Source organism: Astatotilapia calliptera, chromosome 12 (genome assembly GCF_900246225.1).
Source record: "Astatotilapia calliptera chromosome 12, fAstCal1.2, whole genome shotgun sequence".
NCBI classification, from domain to species: Eukaryota; Metazoa; Chordata; class Actinopteri; order Cichliformes; family Cichlidae; genus Astatotilapia; species Astatotilapia calliptera.
The window spans coordinates 8,426,760-8,446,722 of record NC_039313.1 but is presented as its reverse complement, the minus strand read 5'-3'; the positions used below and the strand labels follow the sequence as shown (position 1 = coordinate 8,446,722).

At 44.4% G+C, this 19,963-nt stretch overlaps 2 protein-coding genes across 2 annotated transcripts in view; both read right to left on the bottom strand.

Moving 5' to 3' along the window:
• Nucleotides 1-7,498: 7,498 nt before the first annotated feature.
• On the bottom strand, nucleotides 7,499-12,256 carry LOC113033677 (lymphotoxin-alpha-like). The gene is made up of 4 exons (XM_026187711.1): nucleotides 11,784-12,256; nucleotides 8,729-8,753; nucleotides 8,580-8,639; nucleotides 7,499-8,339 (listed from the first exon to the last, which is right to left on the bottom strand). The coding sequence occupies exons 1-4, from the start codon at nucleotides 11,994-11,996 to the stop codon at nucleotides 7,930-7,932; spliced, it is 708 nt and encodes a 235-aa protein (XP_026043496.1). The 5' UTR covers nucleotides 11,997-12,256; the 3' UTR covers nucleotides 7,499-7,929.
• A 2,217-nt stretch (nucleotides 12,257-14,473) lies between these two features.
• The window catches only part of si:ch211-158d24.2 (multiple epidermal growth factor-like domains protein 9), a 45,778-nt gene continuing 40,288 nt past the window's right edge, over nucleotides 14,474-19,963 (bottom strand). Inside the window, exons 5-6 of the mRNA XM_026187179.1 lie at nucleotides 16,725-16,994; nucleotides 14,474-16,528 (exon numbers count right to left, since the gene is read on the bottom strand). Coding sequence (XP_026042964.1) covers nucleotides 16,017-16,528; nucleotides 16,725-16,994 — 782 coding nt within the window. The 3' untranslated portion in view covers nucleotides 14,474-16,016. The remainder of the gene's footprint in view (nucleotides 16,529-16,724; nucleotides 16,995-19,963) is intronic.

The window sequence follows — 19,963 nt, the reverse complement described above, 5'->3', positions numbered from 1 at the left end:
AGCCTTGTGGGGCCGACCGGGCAGGCACGGAGACCATGACAGTACCCCCCCTCAACGGGAGCCTCCCGGTGACCCACCAGGCTTACCTGGATGCCTGCGGTGGAAGTCCCGGAGCATGGCAACATCCAGGACAGCAGCTCGAGGCACCCAGGAGCGTTCCTCTATCCCGTAGCCCTCCCAGTCAACCAGGTACTGAAAACCCCGACCCCGGCGCCGGGAGTCCATGATGCGGGTGATATTGTAGACCAGCTGACCATCCACGAGCCGGGGGGGCGGCGGGGCCCTGGAGGGAGGGCACAACGGGCTGGAGAGCACCGGCTTGACCTGAGACACATGAAAGACATTGTGAATGCGCATGTTGCGCGGCAGCTTGAGGCGGACAGACACAGGGTTCACAATGGCCTCAACGGGAAAAGGGCCAATAAACTGAGGAGACAGCTTCTTCGACTCAGTCCGTAGCGGCACAAAACGGGTAGCCAGCCATACTTGTTGACCGATGGTGTACACGGGGGCCGGTGTCCGGCGACGGTCAGCAAGGGTCTTGTTCCGCTCCTTAGTACGGAGCAGGGCAGCCCGAGTCGTCCGCCAGGCACGACGGCACCCGCGGAGGTGAGCCTGTACAGAAGGAACGGAGTGCTCACCTTCGATGGCCGGGAGCAAAGGTGGTTGATAGCCCAGGGACGCTTCGAAGGGAGACTTGCCCGTGGCGGAGGATGTGTGGCTGTTGTGGGCGTATTCGATCCATGGAAGCTGTTCACTCCAGGTCGATTGGTTGTGCGAAGTGACACAGCGGAGGGCAGCTTCCAGCTCCTGGTTGGCCCGCTCCGATTGCCCGTTACTCTGTGGATGGAAACCGGAAGACAGACTGACCTTGGCCCCCAGTGCGGAGCAGAACTCCCTCCAAACACGGGACGTGAATTGCGGCCCCCTATCCGAGACGATGTCCTCGGGGATCCCGTGAAGACGGAACACATGGGAGGTGAGGAGCCGGGCCGTCTCCAAGGCCGAGGGGAGCTTCGGGAGGGCGACAAAGTGTGCAGCTTTGGAGAAACGATCGATAATGGTAAGTATGGTGGTGTTACCAGCGGAGGGCGGCAGGCCCGTGACAAAGTCCAAAGAAACATGGGACCATGGTCGAGCTGGTGTAGGGAGAGGCTGCAGAAGACCCGGTGGAGGGCGGTTCGAAAGCTTATTCCGGGCGCAGGTCGAACAGGCGGCTACATACTCCTTGGCATCCCTAGTCATAGCAGGCCACCAGAAGTAACGTCGGAGGAACGAGCAGGTGCGGAGGACCCCAGGATGGCATGAAAAGCGGGCGGTGTGAGCCCACTGGAGAACCTGAGAGCGGACGGCTGAAGGAACGAAGAGGCGACCAGGTGGACCAGTGCCAGGATCCGGTTCGGTCTCCAGCGCCTCTTGGATGAGCCCCTCGATCTCCCAGGAGATGGCTCCAATTACGCAGGCGGCCGGGAGGACAGGCTCAGGGTCCGAGTCCTCCCCAGTGATGGAGAATTGCCTGGACAGGGCGTCTGGCTTTACGTTCCGTGTTCCTGGCCTGTAGGTGATAGTGAAGTCAAAACGAGCGAAAAACAGTGCCCACCTGGCTTGCCGGGAATTGAGACGTCTAGCCGAGCGCAGGTACTCCAGATTCTTGTGATCCGTCCAGACGATGAATGGTTGTGCTGCTCCCTCCAACCAATGTCTCCACTCCTCCAGGGCCAGCTTGACGGCCAGAAGCTCCCGGTCCCCGATGTCATAGTTACACTCTGCTGGGGAGAGACGGCGAGAATAAAAGGCACACGGGTGCAGCTTACCGTCCATCTGTTGCGACAGAACTGCCCCAACCCCGGAGTCCGACGCGTCCACTTCCACAACGAACTGCCGTGTAAGGTCCGGTTGCCGGAGTATGGGAGCGGTGGTGAACCTGTCCTTGAGCAGGGCGAAGGCTCGCTGAGCGGCAGAATCCCACTGGAAGGGAACCTTGGGAGAGGCGAGTTTAGTGAGAGGGAGAGCGATTCTGCTGAAATCACGAATGAACCGTCTGTAAAAGTTGGCGAATCCCAAAAAACGTTGCACTTGGCGGCGATCAGGAGGAGTAGGCCATTCCACCACAGCTCGCACTTTCTCCGGATCTGTCCGCAAGTCCCCCTTCTCGATAATGTGGCCCAGAAAACTCACAGACGACACGTGGAAGTCGCACTTCTCCCCCTTCACAAAGAGCCGGTTCTCCAGAAGGCGTAGCAGGACCTGCCGGACATGGACCTTGTGCTCCTCGAGCGTCTTAGAAAAGACCAAGATGTCATCTAAGTACACAAACACACAACGGTTAACAAAATCACGAAGGACATCATTAACCATCGCCTGAAACACCGCGGGGGCGTTAGTCAGCCCAAACGGCATCACGAGATACTCAAAGTGGCCCCGATGCGTATTGAACGCGGTCTTCCACTCATCCCCCTCCCTGATGCGCACCAGGTGGTAAGCGTTGCGCAGATCCAGCTTGGTAAAGACGGTCATGCCCTGAAGCAGTTCAAAGGCGGAGAAAAGCAACGGCAAAGGGTATTTGTTCTTAACAGTGATCTGATTAAGGCCCCGAAAGTCAATACACGGCCGCAGCGAACCATCCTTCTTATCCACAAAAAAACCCCCAGCCGCGACAGGGGAAGAGGAGGGGCGAATCAACCCCGCCGCCAGCGACTCCGAGATGTAGCGCTCCATAGCATCCCTCTCAGGCCGGGAGAGGCTGTACAGGCGGCTAGACGGCAGCGGAGCTCCAGGAAGAAGATCGACGGCACAATCGTTGGGCAGGAGGAGACAGAGTGGCCTTTACGGCTGCAGTAAACGCACTCACCGGAGGCAAGGCAGCGCTGGCGCTCCGCGGGCGACAGCCGCGAGCGCCCAAGCTGCATGGGCTCTTCCCCATCCCCGGTGTCACACAACCCATGGGCCGCAGTAGGGGTCCCACAAAAGTCCAGCGGGGCATGCCCCGAACGCGCGCGTGCGCTCCGATGTGCGCGCACCTGATCGTCCACCCGCATACACAAAACCAAAAGCGCATCCAGGGAGGAAGGTAGTTCTCGGAGCATAAGTTCATTCCTTATTTCCTCATTAATATTAGTGAGCAATGCACTTTTAAGGGCCTCTTCCCCCCATTTAGCCTGTTCAGCCAAGGTAGAAAAGTCAATAGAAAAATCAGCCATGCTGCGTTTACCTTGTTTAAGCGCAAGCAAGCGCTGGCCGGCGGTGGCAGTTGTGGCTTTCCTGTCAAACACACCTTTAAACTTAGTCAGAAAGTAAGAAAAGGTGATGTCCGGCTCCGCCTGAAGCGCAGCTTGAGCCCAGGTTAGAGCACGGTCCTGGAGTAACTGGATGATATAAGCGATTTTAGCACCATCAGTAGAAAAGGCTTGCGGTTGCTGGCGAAACTGAAGGGTACACTGAGTGAGAAAACCAGCACATTTATCAATCTCTCCCGTGAAAGCCCTGGAAGTAGGGAGGAATCTGTCAACGTGAACAGGTGGCGCGACACTTACAGCTGGAACTGGCGCCTCCAACGGAGGAGCGGCGACCAGAGGAGCGGCCGGTAGCGGTGTTAGCTGAGCCACGGCCTGTGTGAGGTTCGCGAGCTCTGCTCGAAGGTGAATGAACATCTGCTCGTGGCGTGCCAGCATCGCGGCCAAAGTGACGAGGGTGGGAGTCGAGACCGCTGGGTCTGCTGAATCCATTTCCGTGGCTGGATGATTCTGTCACGATCTGGTACAGGGATTCAACGCAGAGCTGTAAGGTATCTCCAAGGTGTGGTTTATTTACAGTGCAGTGCAATATATGTACAGTGAAGGGATCCAAAAACTCTGGGGGGAATCACAGGGTAACTCGCTCACGTCTTCTCCGCTCACACTCACACACTTTCCCGTAGCAGGGAGGTCGCAGGTCCGGGGGGGGGGGGAGATCTGAAGCAGACGAGAAGGCAGGTCACCAACAAATCACAAGTCACGGATATGAAGCACAAGAGCTGTGAGAACACTAACGTTAGGGGTACAATCATCCAGCGACGAGAGGATCTGTGTTCCAGCCTCAAATAGTGCTCCCGGTGATGATGGGTGAGTGTTGTCAGGTGTGTGTGTGGGCCAAGGGCGGGAGCCCACAGTGAGCTCCGCCCAGGCAGAGAGGGAGAAAACAGCAACAGCAATTGTAGCCTTGTGGGGCCGACCGGGCAGGCACGGAGACCATGACAGCAGGAGCTGTGTGAGGCTACTAAAGGCAGTGCTATAACATTTTTCTGTCATCATTTTATTATAGATTAAGTGCAAGAGTTGTTAGGTGTGGATAATTAGATTATAGTTTATTGCAATAGCAAGTTGTGCCTTGTTCTCAGATAGACAGCAAGTGGAGAGTGATATATGAAATGATGGGATGGAAGGAACAAGAGAAGCAAAGAGTGATTCACAGGCAGAGCCTAAATTGTACAAATGTTTGTATGGGATATTGTATTTGTTTTAAATGTTATATACCTATGTGGTATGTGACTTTTGTTGCTATGATGCCAGGTCTCTCTTGGAAATGAGATTTTTAATCTCAATGAGATTTTTTACCTGGATAAATAAAGGATTAATAATAATAAAAAAAATTATTTCTCACAGTTTTTGTTGCCTTATGGTTCCAAGCGCTGTCACCAATCTTTGCATTTTGTTATTATCTCATGACACTTGTTTAATCAGCTACCATCTCTCCTGTGGACTTTTTAATGTTTACAGTCTCAGATCAACACAGCCCTGCCCTCCAGCACTATCCACAGCAACCCCTCAACAGCAACATTGTACCCATCAGGTAGAACATCGGCTACGTTTGCTTTGCCTTGTTGCCCATATTAGATTCTTGGTGAATGTGTGTTGTTGTTATTCAGCCTGGTTCAATGTGCCCCTTTTTAACTTTGAGCACCCGCCCCTTTAAACCTCTCTGCACAGCCCTGCCTCTCTCTCCCCACAGATGAGAACAAAATTAGAATTTATCTTTTTTTACTTTTGCTTTGCTTCTACCAAGATGTTTTATAAAACACTGGTCCTTGAGCTTTAATTCAAGGACCAGTCAGGGTGCCTGTGCTGAGCCCGGTCCCTCACTGAAAGGGTATAGTGGGCATGTGAGTAACATAACAGGACCTCAGAGCAATGGAAGAAGGTGACCTGGCCTGAATAACATTTTCTTTTACATCATCCATGTGGATTCTGCCACGTACCACCTACCAAGCATTGTTCCAGACTATGTAGCCCCTTTCATGCAAACATTTCCTTAATATTGAGTGCTGATGTAAATCACTTGCCAAACTGTCTGTGTGTAAAGATATTCCTGAATATCTTTAGAAAACGTTCCTGGTTGAAGGAAAGCTTTGTCTTCAGTGGAGCACAAAAACAGAAAAAGTTTCCACTTGTGATTCACTGCAATGACTAAGTGGATATGTCTTGCCAGGAATCCCCAGGAACAGTGCCTCAAGGGAGCAGTCTTACAAAAATATTCTGCTTGTAACTGGGAAAGCAAACACTATGGACAACTGCTTTAATAACATAACATTAGGTCATCTTACAGAGATGTGAGGATGCAACAAAAACACTCCCTTTTACCAAAGAAACCATCCATCAGGAGAAAGGAGAAAGTGAAAACTAAAACTTTCCACCCATTGACAGATGCAGGCACAGAACCGTTATTTGTGGAGACAAATGGTTCCCACAAACTGAGCCTCTGATTTTGGACATGAAACATTTGAAATATGAGAAAATGTCTTACATATAAGGTCAGAAAGTGAAACAAATCTGTAATGATCACCAAAAAACGGGAAATCGTGTCTTGGCATAAACTTTGATTTTAGAAACTATTCCCACAACTCGCACAAAAATACAAGTTTACAAATTACGTAATTTCTTTCATTGTAGCAAATGCTGATTTATATACCACCAAGTATAGAATTCCCTGCAAGCAATGAATTAAATAATTAAATACAAACACACATTTCTAGGCTTGTTAAATAAGTGTATATGAGCACACAGCAGCAACTCGTAGGTTAAAAGTATAAAGTGAAAAGTTCCACATATATGTTTTCATCAGTTTACAATGAATCCCGTGGAAAAAACAACAAACAATAGTTACATTCTACCACATATAAATACTATGGTATACAACGTAATCCATCACTAACTCTACAACTGAGTCTTCCAGCATCCCTCAAACATTTCGAGTCACACCTGCAGGTAGTGCAGTGATTTAAGCGTTCCTCCCAAAATTGCACATGCTTCCTATTACACGTCAATAAACTGTGAGTATATGAGTCTGAGAAATTCTCTCACCGTCAGCGTTAAAACACTGGCACCAACGATGCACAGTGTTCATACCGACAAACTGCTGTGCTAAATCTTTTAAACAATCATATCAAAACACAATAAAAGTTGTCTGGCACTGAGATGCTTTTATCACCCCTTTAAAGCTTTATTACCTGATGAGAGCATCACAGGTTTAGACTACTACAAACATGTTACAATGACTACAGGACTGGACACTAAGCAACCAGTGCTGCATTTAATCAGAATACCACAGCACAACTGTATCTACAACTGTACAAAAAATTCATATTTCAGCTAATGCTTCCACTCTTTTTTTGTTTCCTGCATCATTCACCACGTGGCCAATTAACTTTCCACTGGCGTCCTTTGAGCCAATATAATCTCGTTTTTAGTTAGCTGAGATGGAGCCTTACAGCTTAAAGTATCAGCCTCCAATTTAGGCAAAGTGGCCTTCAGTGTAACTTTTAAATCTCGATACAATTTAAATGAGAGCGTTATAGAAAAATTAAGAGAGGAATTAGCTACAGAGACCAAAACTATTTCAGTAAAATGCTGTAAACATAATGTTTAAATGCTGTAGAGTGTAGGACTTTGAACTAGAGATCTATGAGAACTGACTCACTTTTAAGTCCTTAGTTGTGACCGTAAATAAATACAGTCATGATGGTAACAGTATGTGTGTGGCTGGAAATTATGGGCTAATGATTCACCGTCTTCCGAAAACTTCTGATCAGTGTCTCTATTTCAACATAAAGTTCACACTTTGTCATGTCTTTGGCTCTTTTGCTTTTATAGACCTTGAGACTGCTCGACTTTGAGAAATTTAAACCGAACTTGAGAAAATATTTCAAGACACTTTAAAAGGGACCATCACCAACAATTATCACAATGGCAAAATATATAAAAATGGTAAATGGCCTGTATATGTATAGCGCTTTACTAGTCCCTAAGGACCCCAAAGCGCTTTACACAACCAGTCATCTACCCATTCACACACACATTCACACACTGGTGATGGCAAGCTACATTGTAGCCAGAGCCACCCTGGGGCGCACTGACAGAGGCGAGGCTGCCGGACACTGGCGCCTCCGGGCCCTCTGACCACCACCAGTAGGCAACGGGTGTCTTGCCCAAGGACACAACGACAGAGACTGTCCAAGCCAGGGCTCGAACCGGCAACCTTCCGATTACAAGGCGAACTCCCAACTCTTGAGCCATAATCGCCCATATATTTTAATTCCACACATATAAAATAAGAAGAAGGCTATAATTGATGAGTTTTGCAGTTATACGAGTCATGTGCTGTCAAGGACATATATATTTTATACCAGGAAACCAGTTTAGGAGGCAGTATGTAAAGTGAGCTGTCGTTAATGAGTAAAAAACAATGCAGCTTATAACTTGCATAGGGTGAAATTAACCCACTGTCATAGCTTGTTCAATAGCTTCTCACTGCTGTTAATCAATCGGTAGCTGCATATGTTTCATGAGCAAAAAGAGTAAAGGGGAAACCATAAAATACACTGATTTTCCTGGAGAAGAGGCTAAAAACCATCCTCAAGATCGGATTCGAACAATCTTGATATATGTGATATAGATATTAGTGAGGAAAAAGCACAGCGCCAAAGAACACTTCGTATTCTGCCTTGGTAATATAATCTGGATGTGATGACATCACACGTAGTTTGTCTTTTGCTTTCAGGAAAAAGAAGCCAGCTGTATAGAGGGATTTACTCCAGACATCTTCGCTGCAGCTCATTGTGTGGATCGATGAGAGGAGAGTCATATCATTTCTGTATTCTTCTGAACTATGCAACACCTTGTTCATCAGTTTTTTATGGACAGGACACACTAAACCACTATAAGTGATCTGCAGGTAGACACTGTACAAGCCATCTCTGGGCACCACAAGATCCCCATTGGAGTAGCTGAAGCCGCCGTGACAGTAAGCATTTCCGATGTCATGTGCCCATTGAAGGTACTGCCCATTCGTGTTATTCCCTACAGGAGCTAAAGAAGAAAAAAATAAATAAAAACTAAGGTTACTCATGTTTCTACTTGTCTATAATTTATAGCTAGCTTCAAACTTAAGTAAAAGTGAATGACTTCTTGCAGAGTCATGTGTAAATAATTTAGGCACAGAACCTTTTTTTTTTATGATAAGCTCCATACAAAGTGTGGTTAATGAAAAAAAAAAAACTTAAATAAGCATAAGATAAAGACACACACACACATCATTTTTAACTTTACCTGTTAGCATGGCAGCTGGATTAACCAAGTTTTGATGTCTTGAAGTTTCTAGTTTGTTGACTACAACACAGATTGAAAAAAGAGATTGTTTGAAATGTGGTGATGGCGTTTCTGTTTTAACTTCATGCTAACACAGTATTAACATTTACCTGACAGGTCGGGTGGCGTGGTTGGCTGTAAGGAAACAGACAAAGTCTTAGCATACTTTATTAGAATGACCAAAAATATGATGTAACTCGATGCCAATGAATCTACCCTACACTATTTTCACCAAAGTGTGATAGCAGAACACTGTTTATGTATATTAGAAACAATAACCACAGGAACACTCAAACTATAGGTGCCTGGTAAATGAGCTATGTTAGAACATTTAGGGAATATTCAATCAATTTCAAAAGTTTCGCTTCCTGGTTAAATAATGGTTTGGGACTAAAAGATAGAGAGACACTCTCCAAATCTGAGGGTTTGTTTTTAATATACATTATACAACTGTTTTACTGCAGGAAGCAGGTTTCAAAAACAGCATTGACATGAATGTCTTTAAATGTTTTTGGACGCTTCACTGACTCTGTGGTTCAGAGTTACTGAAATATTATGACCTCGTTTGTTTGAGGACCACACAGTTTTTAGTATTGTGCCAAAAAGCGATCATCTGACAAAAAGTGATTTCCGATGTTTCTGTGTTCTATTTCAGCAATTATTTTTCTAAATAATAAATAATATCTTTACTTACCAAGCACTTTATTGGTAAAAAGACAGCAGTGAAAATAATCCAGGAAGGCTTTATGTAAAAAATGACCAAGTATCATTATCAGCATCTTTATGATGCTGCATTATTGTACCTGTAAACAATCTAGTCCTTTTCAGTCACATAAAATATTCTTTTAGAACTGTGATGTTATATTTGTTTCAAGTTCTGTTCGCCTCTTGGCCAGATCTCTCTTGAAATTACTTTTTTGTTCATTTTAAATAAATAAAAGATATGCAAAATCCTCTTTGCCAAAAACTGATTGTGGCTTCCACTTTGTGATAAGAATGTTCTTTCTGGCTGAAAAGGACTTGATATAATTCACGAGAAATGCGTTTGACATGTTTTTGACAGAGTATATATGTCTGTGAAGGTCCAGACGTTTTTCTTTCCAAGCTCTTTAGACAGAGTATATACCAATAGGTCACTTATAACAGTTTAAATACCCACAATCAGTTTTTTTAATAGCAAATACCGGAAATCACTTTGTGGCATAACACCGGTCACTGTGGTCATAAAATGAACTCGCCGGCCATAATTTCCTGAATCACAGATCCCTTATTTTGGAGTTCATCCCTCTAAGGCTACGTTCACACTGCAGGTCTTAAAGCTCAATTCCGATTTTTTTTATCAAATCAGATTTTTTTTGTCTGCTTGTTCACACTACAAATAAAATGTGACAGCAAACGCGCTCTAGTGTGAACCCTCAAAGCGCCACGCATGCGCAAAAGAAGTCGTCACACACAACGCGCTCTGTTTAGACCCAGTAGTGTTTGACTGATGGCCTTGATATAAAGATTTGTTTCTGACTTTACGTTTCCCAATTTTGCTTTAAGTTATAAAGTTATTTTGTTATTTTCATATGGCCTAATAATTATCCTTGTTGCCGTTTTAGAGAGGAGCGGCGCTTCAAAGGATAGTTGCAGATTTCTGTCAGAATCTGCAGATTATACAGTACAAATAAAATGTTCACGTTTCTCCAACGTTGTCTTCCCAACAGTTTCACTGGATGGCCAGGAAGCGTTCACCATGTTTTCTCGGGCGCTTCTCCGACGCTGATAATTGGTGTCTGTCTTGTGTCAGTGACGTAAAAAGCTGGTTTAATGCGACATAACCATTCAAACAGCAGTCGCTTTCTAAAACATCAGATGTGTGTCGGATTCAGTACCACATACGAAAGCGACCCAGGTCGGATTTGAAAATATCGGATTTGTGCTGTTCACACTGTCATACCATGATCGGATATGGGTCGCATAGTCAAAAAAGTCGGATTTGATGCGCTTTCGCCTGCAGTTTGAACGTAGCCTAAAAAGCGGTTAGTGCAGTGTCCTGTGGGACCTTTTCCTAGGCAACGAAACTAACACAGATGATAGGTTGGGTTCTTCCTCGGTGTCTTTTACAGAGGCCGTTTTTAAGGTTTCAGCATTTTTAAGCAAGTACGTTTCTGCAGTGTTGCCAACTCCTCAGTAAGGAAAATCGCTATTGGCTGTCCTAGAAGTCGCTAAATGACGCCATCGCCTAGTTTTGCATAATTGGTCATGCTAATCCAATTGTAACCTATGTTGTTGGAGAGAGAAATAACATCGTGGAAGAGACATAAAGTGGGTAAAAACGTCCTAAATGCATTTAGAGTTTATTTAGAACTACAAATTAAATTTCTTTTAGCAATTATTGTGTTTTTTTTGTTTTTTTTTTAAATGTCACAATTCCAACCCTACTCCTTTACCCGGGCTTGGACCGGTGAAAGTGACCCGAAATAGGCACTCTGGTGGAGTTACTTTGTGTGTGTGTTTATAAGTAGCTTTAAACCTTGTGATCCACAAAACAGCATAAGAGTAAAAGAAGAACTGACTGCGTTACAGCACCCGCTGCTTGTTGAGAGTAAAAGCGATACGCGCTTTCACGTCTTTTTTTTTTTTTTTTAGCGAACTTCCCAACAGTCGCTAAGGGGTCTGAAAACTCGCTAAATATAGCGACAAAGTCGCTAAGTTGGCAACACTGCGTTTCTGTAACTAAGCACTCCAAACTACAGCTGCGCGGTAACAACATTTGGGCACGTGCGCTCTGTTTTGCTGGCCGTGTGCGTGTGTGTCGAGCTACCGCGCGTGCTTGGATTCAGTGTGCCCACGACTCACAAGTGCGAATAATTTCGTGGAAAGTACGCCGCCAACGCGCTTTGGCTAATGCTGTAGCCAAGTTTATCAAAACATTGCATGAGGGAATAAACTTTGACCCGGCTGGCTTGGAAACATAAAGAGTAGAACATATCTTGAACGCATCAGCCGAGGATTTAAAGGCGTATGAGTTAGCTGCGTTTATAATAGATTACATTGTTTAATATGCGCTAAACCATTCTCCTCTCTTTTTGATTTTTTTAAAGCAGTGTTAAAATAATATTTCAGCAGCAGCAGCAGCTCTAAACGGAAAATCTTAAGAGTGTGTCGGGTATATGTTACCTGGCTGCCCGGCGGTGCATGCCTTTGACTTCGGAGTAAAATCGTGATTAGTAAAGGCAGAACTCCTGCAAGCACCAGAACCAGCACCAAGGCTAAAAGCTTAGCCATTCGCCTGTTTCGTGTCTCGTTCGGCGACAGTAACTGAAGAGAGGTGTTCGGGCTTTGAAGTACTGCCTCCTCCCCTACTTCAAAACCCCATTTGTCTTCCTCCATGCCTCTGCTTTGCTATTCCCGGATTAGCCGCTGGCTCCCATACTCCATCTCCATTTATTAGCGTGGTGTCGCCCACGTTGTTGCAAGTCTCGCTTTAAATGAGTTTCACCGGGTATCGAGTATCAAGCACGAACTTCCTCTTTTTTGGGGCTGGCTTTTCTCTAACACCGTGAAATACGTTGGCTAGTTTGGTTTTTAGTGGAACCAAAGCACGAATGCTAGGAGAGGGATTGATTATAATATAAAACCACGACCATAAAAACTCACCTCCTGTTGAACACGCTGTGAATGACAGTCCCATTAATGACCATTGGCTAGACTTTGTTTTTCAGCTGCTTGTGAGGACACTGACAGTGTTTTCGAATGAACGTCAGCACTCTGCTATCTGTTATCTGCCCCTTTGTCCAGATGTAATTTGCAGACTAGCTGTAATCACGTCCGTGTAGTCTAGACATAATAAATAAATAATTAGTGGTATGCTGTAGTAGGTTTACACATTTTCCAAAGAACTAGAGGATGGTGTAGCTTGTGAGCGGAAAAACAACATCTAGTATAAAACACATAGTTATGAATGCATTGAATCAGTTTCTGCAAAAAAAGAAAAGAAAAAAACCTTTACAGTAAAACAAGCTGAACGATAACTACAGATAAATGGACTGATTCTTATATAGCACTTTTCTACTCTCCCGGAGTACTCAAAGCGCTGTATACAACATGCCACATTCTCCCAAACTCACAAGCACTGACACTAAACTGAGTGCTTTTCTAACAACATCCACACTCCGATGGATGCATCAGAGAGCAACTTGGGGTTAGTATCTTGCCCAAAGATACTTGGCATGCAGACTGGAGGAGCCAGGGATCGAACCACCAACCTTCCGATCAGTAGGTCACATCTGATAAGGTTGATTTAACCTCTGCTGGGGGTTTAAAGGCAGTCGCCTGCTGGGTTATACAACCAAAAGGAAACGGGAGCTGCTTTGCAAGCGACATTAATTTTTTCCCACTTATGCAGGGCTGGTTCATGGGGGCAGCTGCCTCAGCAGAGAAGCCTAGACCCTCTTCTCCTTGGCCATCTCCTCCAGCTTGTGCAGGGGAACACCAAGGCATGCCCAGGCCAGCTGAGAGATATAATCTTTCCAGCATGTCCTGAGTCTGCCTTAGGACCTGCTCCTATTGGGACATGCTAGTAACACCTTGCCCAGGAGGCATCCTTGTCAGATGCCCGAAACACCTCAACTCTCTCCTTTTGATGTGGAGGAGTTAAGGCTCTACCCTGAGCCCTTTATGAATGGCTGAGCTCTGTACCCTATCTATAAGGGAGACACCAGCCACTCCTGGGAGAAAGATAATTTCTTGTATTTTGCTTGTATCTGTGATCTCGTTCTTTCGGTCACTACCGAAAGCTTGTGACCATAGTTGAGGGTAGGGACCACGGCCTAAGACTTGGTGCTGATTCCCATTCCTGCAACATCATCTGTGAAAAGCGGAGATGAGATTCTAAGAGCACCCAAGTGACACACAGTCTATTACACTGCACCTCCTATCGTTCTCATTTATTTGCAGTTTGTAGTCATACTGGCATTTAATCTGTCCTCCATTATTCATGTGCCCTATGTTACGACAAATTTCTCATAATGTTATATAAAATAAATGCTGCTGCAGCATTAGTTGCTTACATAGACAAAAAATTCAGAGTGCTATGAAAACAGAAGCTGATAATATATCAATCAATGAAGTGTTGTAGATTACTGATCTGAGTAAGTTGGCAATGTTAAGCAATTTTAAGTAGCCTGCAGTTGAAAAAGACTTTGAAAAAGAATTTAAGAGAGTATGTCAACTGGTTAGCAGCAGTCAGCCTGCAGTAATTAGGGCATTAGTTACCTAGAAACAATCTGTGAGTAAATCAAGTTCCTCTTCACTCATCTTTGTAATTGTGACTTCCTTTGATTGTTTCGGTGAACAGTAAATGTTTTGCATTCTTCGAAAGGAATGATTCCTTGCAATCACCTTCAACTTAACAAACAGGATTTTGCATCATCAGAGCCAATATGAAATCTCAGCTGTCCAGTAGAACTTGGAATATTTTCTTGGAATTTCCCACGTACTTTGGTTTATGCAATGTAGCAGTTTAAATAACTGAAATTAACTGAACAGAAACTGACTTTTTTTTAATCAAGGGAAAGGAATAATGTTACATTTTTCAGAATGTCACCGGATACCTTTTGATAACAATTCCCTTTTATCATATATAAACTTTTGTGTGTTGCGTACAGGATGTAAACTGAATGTTTTAATTTTTTTAATTTGCACAGTGGAAAATAAAAGGCTTAAAAAACCCTGCTTGCAGTGTAAATTTTAAACAGCTAACATGTGAGTATATTTCTGTACTTTTTAAATGAATTGAGACAAGTCTTTTTTATGTCTCAGGAGGGAATTGTTAAAATGTGATAAAGAGATGTGCAACAGACATAAACAACAGTTAAACCCGTTTTTATTTGAGAGTTGGGCTCTGACTGTGAGGTATTATTTACACTGCTCTTTTTTTAAATTCTTTGTTATGAGTTGTGGGTGCATTTGAGTTCTGTAGCTGCGTGTATGGCAAAGTCAACTGAGAATAAGAAATCAAAATACAAAAAGCCGCAGGTCGACCGCCACATCACGCTCTGGGAAGTGAAAGGTTGGGAGCTTGTTGAGTGACAGTGTCCACACGGTATTCTACCTGTACAATAATAGTGCTACTATTCACATTCATCTGTACAATAATAATATTTACAGAGATCACATTAGGGAAAGAGCCAGTACCTGAGGAGTTGGTTTCATAATTAGCTTTACTCATTCACCATGGTAAAAAGAAGCACACCCACCCAATGGTAGCTATATTCACACAGAAAACGTGGGGTCCTGTCTGGGATCAGGTGGAAATTGCATCAATATTACAGCAACTCACTGCTTGAGATGATGCAATTTGATTGTAGGTGAGAACAGGATGTGTGTGGGTTTTTTTAAACATCTGCAGGTTGGTTTCACTACACAACAGTATCAACAAGACAATACTGTTTATGTTTTTAAACTCTCTATCATCTGAGTCACAGTACTCACCCTATCTAAGAATGAGAAGCACTTATTGAAATGGTTTGTTCAACTTTTGCTGAGGAAGGCAGCAAAGAGCAGATTAGATTATAAGATTATGGCCTTTTACACAATCCGAGTATGTGTCACTGTCTCACCATACTGCCAGAAGAAAGCAGTCTGTAAATACCAGTTGCAGTTTCTTTAAACAAAACACTCCTCTTAGATGTTTTAGGTGAGCTGGCACACTTTAACAAAAGTGAGAAAGCTATGAACAAAAGATGAGGTCACTAAGACGCGTGTGCTAACAGACTTTGTTTCCTTCTACAACTCTCTCTCCCTCTCTCTCCAAAACACACCAACTATACATGAAAACATATCAGCCAGTTCAAAGTACCATTTGATAGCACATAAGATAAAACACCATGAATAAACACAGCATACATGTGCAGCATTTCTCCCAACCAATAAATAAGAACAGAATACAAATTCATTAAATAACAATCATCGTCTCAGATTGAAATCACCATACCAAGTGATTCAGTTATAACTTAAACAGTCACAAATTCATTTTAAAAATATCTGAAATGTTAAGCTCCTGGAAGTCCTCTGACTGGTTCCAGAACCATTGTTTCAGCCAACAGGTGCATACTTTCACCAGCCTCTCACCGGCCCTCATTAATCTCCCCAGCAGTGCCCTCTGCAGGCAAGACTTAAACTGGTTTCTTTGGACCCCGTTTCACTGATCACCCATTCCACCCGAAATCGCACGAAAAAGTGGAAACTCTTTACTTTGAACTCTCTATCAGGTTGCCAGGTGCTGTAAATGCTGCAGATGAGCAGTATAATGACAAACTGTCAAACATGAAGGAGCTTTGGATTTGGTGTTTTCCAGCAGCTTTATTTCATCTGTAAATCTAGGTGACTGCTTTGGGAATAGATGGAGAGCTAAGCTTTGTAGCAGTTTCCCTGCGTGGTGAGTGCCAGCTGGCCATTGGGCGCTACTTCATTAGCCTCATCCTCCAGCAGGCCTGACACGTCAGCGTTGGGGATGCTGTCGTGGTAGCTGCTGAAGCTGATGTTGTCCTCTTTCAGTTCAATGGTCCAGAAGGGGGCGTTGAGCTTGCGGTTCTGGTACTCCCTGTAGGTGTACACGCCTCCGACAAAGCCCAGCAGTAGCAGCACCACCAGGATGATGACAGCCAGAACGATGACGTTGAACTGAGTCCAGGTGACCTCTGTCAGGGCAGCTGTGGTGTTGTCAGTGGGGCTGCTTAGACTGGTCAGCAGAGCCTGGGTGGTGGAGGAGGTGCTTAGTGTGGTACTGGTGTTGCTGCTTGATGTGAAGGCTGGGATCCCTCTTGCTCTGGGAGACATCAAAGTAGTGCTGGTGGTTATTGTGGTGGAGGAGGATGTGGGGTGCTTTGCTGTAGCTTCTGGTGTGGGAATAATTCGGGGAGCTGAGGAGAAAAAGCATTTCAAGTATTTAATCATTTCAGATTTTATTTTTAAACATTTGAGACTACAGCAGACCTTTTCTTCCAAATTTTAACCCATTATTTTTATTCCTTCACTTAAGTAGCTTTGCATGGTTTGTAGTTCTATATAATGCTCGTTTGTAATCATCTTCAACCCAGCAGTGTGTTTTGGACTTACTCGGATGGGTGCAGTTAAGTTTGCGGTTGTCCCCTATGAAGCCGGGAGCACAAAGCTGGCACTGCGTCCCAGTAGTGCCGTTGATGCAGCGGAGGCAGTGGCCAGTGTCAGGGTGACAGAGCTGGGGCGGGCCCAGAGGGTCTGCATTTCCATTGCAGTCACATGGAACACAAATCCTAGCTGATTTGTAGAAACCAGCACTGCACTCAACACAGTGTGGTTTGCTGTACTGGGGAAGGCACTGGTCACATACTGGAGAGCCACTTTGATCTGTACAGGAACAGAGGAAGTTGCACATCAGCTGCTGATCACTGCTATTTATGACTTTCAAGTACACAAGCATGATCTGAGCTTTGTTTGAGATTTAAGTTTACTCATGTTAAATATGAGCATTTGCTAGATTACACTTACTGCAGGGACAAAAAGAATGTTAAACACATATAAAAAAAAAAACCCCACATCAAAACACATTCTTTAGTCTCAACTTTGATCGCTATATCATTAACATACATCCATCTTATTTCTTCTGCTTTACCAGGAGTTTATCCCAGCTGCCACAGGGTGAGAAGCAGTTTGCACCCTGCCATCAGTCTGTCACATATATTACAAGCAGAGGTTCTAAAATCTAGCTGTAATGATGACTAGCAATATTATGTTGTGTTTTCTGAAGAACCCTCTGAACATGTATGATCTTGTGTTATATTATACAGCCCGAAATGAAACAGCTATTGTCGGGCCACTAGGTGGCTCAAGCTGACAGTATATGGATGTGAGAGAACCATGTTGTGTCATATCTCCAGAGGAGGGTGTGATTTTCCCTGTTTGTCCTGTGCAACTCAGTGAAAACACAGAGTGCTTATGCCTCAGCCAGGCCCACTATGAAGTACTCTGAAAAGGTTTTACATTTTTTTAGTGTTTTTTTTTTTTAAATTCTGGGTTAAAAAAAACAACAGTGATTTGTTTAAAGCTCAGTAATAGCTTGTATTCAACCAGAATTTACATGAACACTGTTCATCTGCAACAAGTGCATGTCAAATGTCAGCTTTCTCCTAGCCTTGAGCCACTGGTCACATGACATCTTCTGGCACGTCAAACAGAGACTGCAGTACTGAAGTGCACTCCCTTCAACAGCGTTGTGTCACCAAGACACCACCGTCATTGGCCTCATTCAGGATGGTGATGAGTCTGCATACCGGCAGGAAGTTGAGGTACTCTGGTGCAGTCAGCACAACCTGGAGCTGAACGCTCTTAAGACTGTAGAGATGACAGTGGACTTCAGGAGACATCCCTCAACTCTGCTCCCCCTCACCATATCAGACAGCCCTGTGTCGACAGTGAAGATCTTCAAGTTCCTGGGTACCACCATCTCCCAGGACATGAAGTGGGAGACCAACATCAACTCCATCCTCAAAAAGACCCAGCAGAGGATGTACTTCCTGAGACAACTGGGGAAGTACAGTCTTCCATAGGAGCTGCTAATCCAGTTCTACACTGCAGTCACAGTCTGGTATGGTGCAGCCACTAAACAGGACAGGAGCAGACTGCAGCGGACTGTACGGGCAGCAGAAAGGATCATCGGCGTCCCCCTGCCCTCCATCCAGGACCTGTACCTCTCAAGAACCAGAAAATGGTCAGGGAAAATCATCACAGACCCCTCACACCCTGGACACATACTTTTTGACCTGCTGCCCTCTGGCAGACGGCACAGAAGCCTGCAGACCAGGACCATCTGACATAGGAGCAGTTTCTTTCCCCTTGCCATCTCCCTTCTAAACGGTTGACCTGTCGCACTGCTCCCACTGCCAGACTGCAACTGCACTTTATGTGCATTCTGTAGTATTCATTCCACCTCATTTAATTGCTGTCATCCTGTATACTATGTATATAAGTTTAGATTGGTTATTTATAGTTGGTTTACACAGCTTTGTGTATGTATGTGTATGCATGTATAATGTATATATCGACACGTGTGTGTGTGTGTGTGTGTGTGTGTGTGTGTGTGATTTACATTGCTGTGCTTGAGAGTCACCATCTACCGGAACCAAATTCCTTGATTGTGTCTGCACATATACATGGCCAATAAACACGATTCTGATTCTGAAGTAAACATGGTGGCAGCCTTGATGATTAATCAAACCAAATGATCAACGCTAGGGGTGGGTTTTTATAATCGATTCATCGATTAAAATCGATTCTGGCTTGGATAACGTAAAATCGATTCATTTAAATCCTGAATCTATTTTTTTAATATAAATTTATTTTGCTTGAAATGCCAGAATCTTTGGTGACATCTCACAAAATTTCAAGAACCACCAAACAGTTAAGACAGTAAATGAGAGCAGGTACACGGATTCTGCACATAGACTTAAACACACAGTGCGACCCGCGGATCAGAATCAGTTAGATGTCGCCTTTCTCACGGTTGGGGCTGAAAGCCGACAGCTCGCTGATCCTGATGTTTCGGCGGGTCCGCGCTTTGTGTTTACGCCCTTTTTGCGCCGATTCTAAAGCTGTTAGTTTGATCTCTCTCCAAACAATATTGACCGAACCAGCAGCAAAAGAAGATCCAAACGATTCACATAAAATTGTCATGAATTCACTCTGACTTTTACTGTTTTGCTTCCACCGCGATGCACAGCTCTCTCTCTCTCTCTCTCTCTCCCTCCCCCCCCCCCCTCTCTCTCTCTGTACTTCAAGAACAGTTTCCCTTTCTTCATTATTCGCTTGCTTGTTACGCACCAGTCTACTGTTGTTTACAGCGCTGTCAGCCGCTGTTTTTTTCCCTTTTACATTCTTCCGAAAAGAAAACCTCATTTCTGCTGTTCAATACTGAACAAATTTAAACTTTTTAAAATTATTCAAAATGCAAAACGCTTAACCGTGTCTCTAATAAAACCGCTGTAACTTCAGAGGTAATGTTCATATGTTGATTAATGGTTTTCTTTCGTTTTTGATGTACTGCAGAATATTTTTATAAAATCCCAGGCCAGGAAAATCACCTTCATGTTTTTCTGTGTTTTATCTTCAGCTACTTTGACACAAAGGCATCTGCTGTGATGCTCACACCTTTGATAAAGTCTTGCGTGTGTCAGCTTCCTTTTTATTGATACAAAAATATGTAAATGTACTGATTTGAATTATAATATTTCTGACTGTCAAAATTTCCCAGATTTAAATCGAATCGAATCGAATTAAATCGAATTAAATCGAATCGTGGATCGAATCGATTCGGGACCTTG

What these genes read in the sequence shown, in the direction of transcription:
- LOC113033677 (XM_026187711.1), bottom strand. Translation starts at nt 11,996, where the DNA reads ATGGAGGAAGACAAATGGGGTTTTGAAGTAGGGGAGGAGGCAGTACTT. An exon ending in CACGCCACCCGACCTGTCAG is followed by an intron (nt 8,640 to 8,728) that starts GTAAATGTTAAT and finishes TCTGTGTTGTAG; the next exon opens with TCAACAAACTAGAAACTTCA. An exon ending in TCCAGCTGCCATGCTAACAG is followed by an intron (nt 8,340 to 8,579) that starts GTAAAGTTAAAA and finishes TTTCTTCTTTAG; the next exon opens with CTCCTGTAGGGAATAACACG.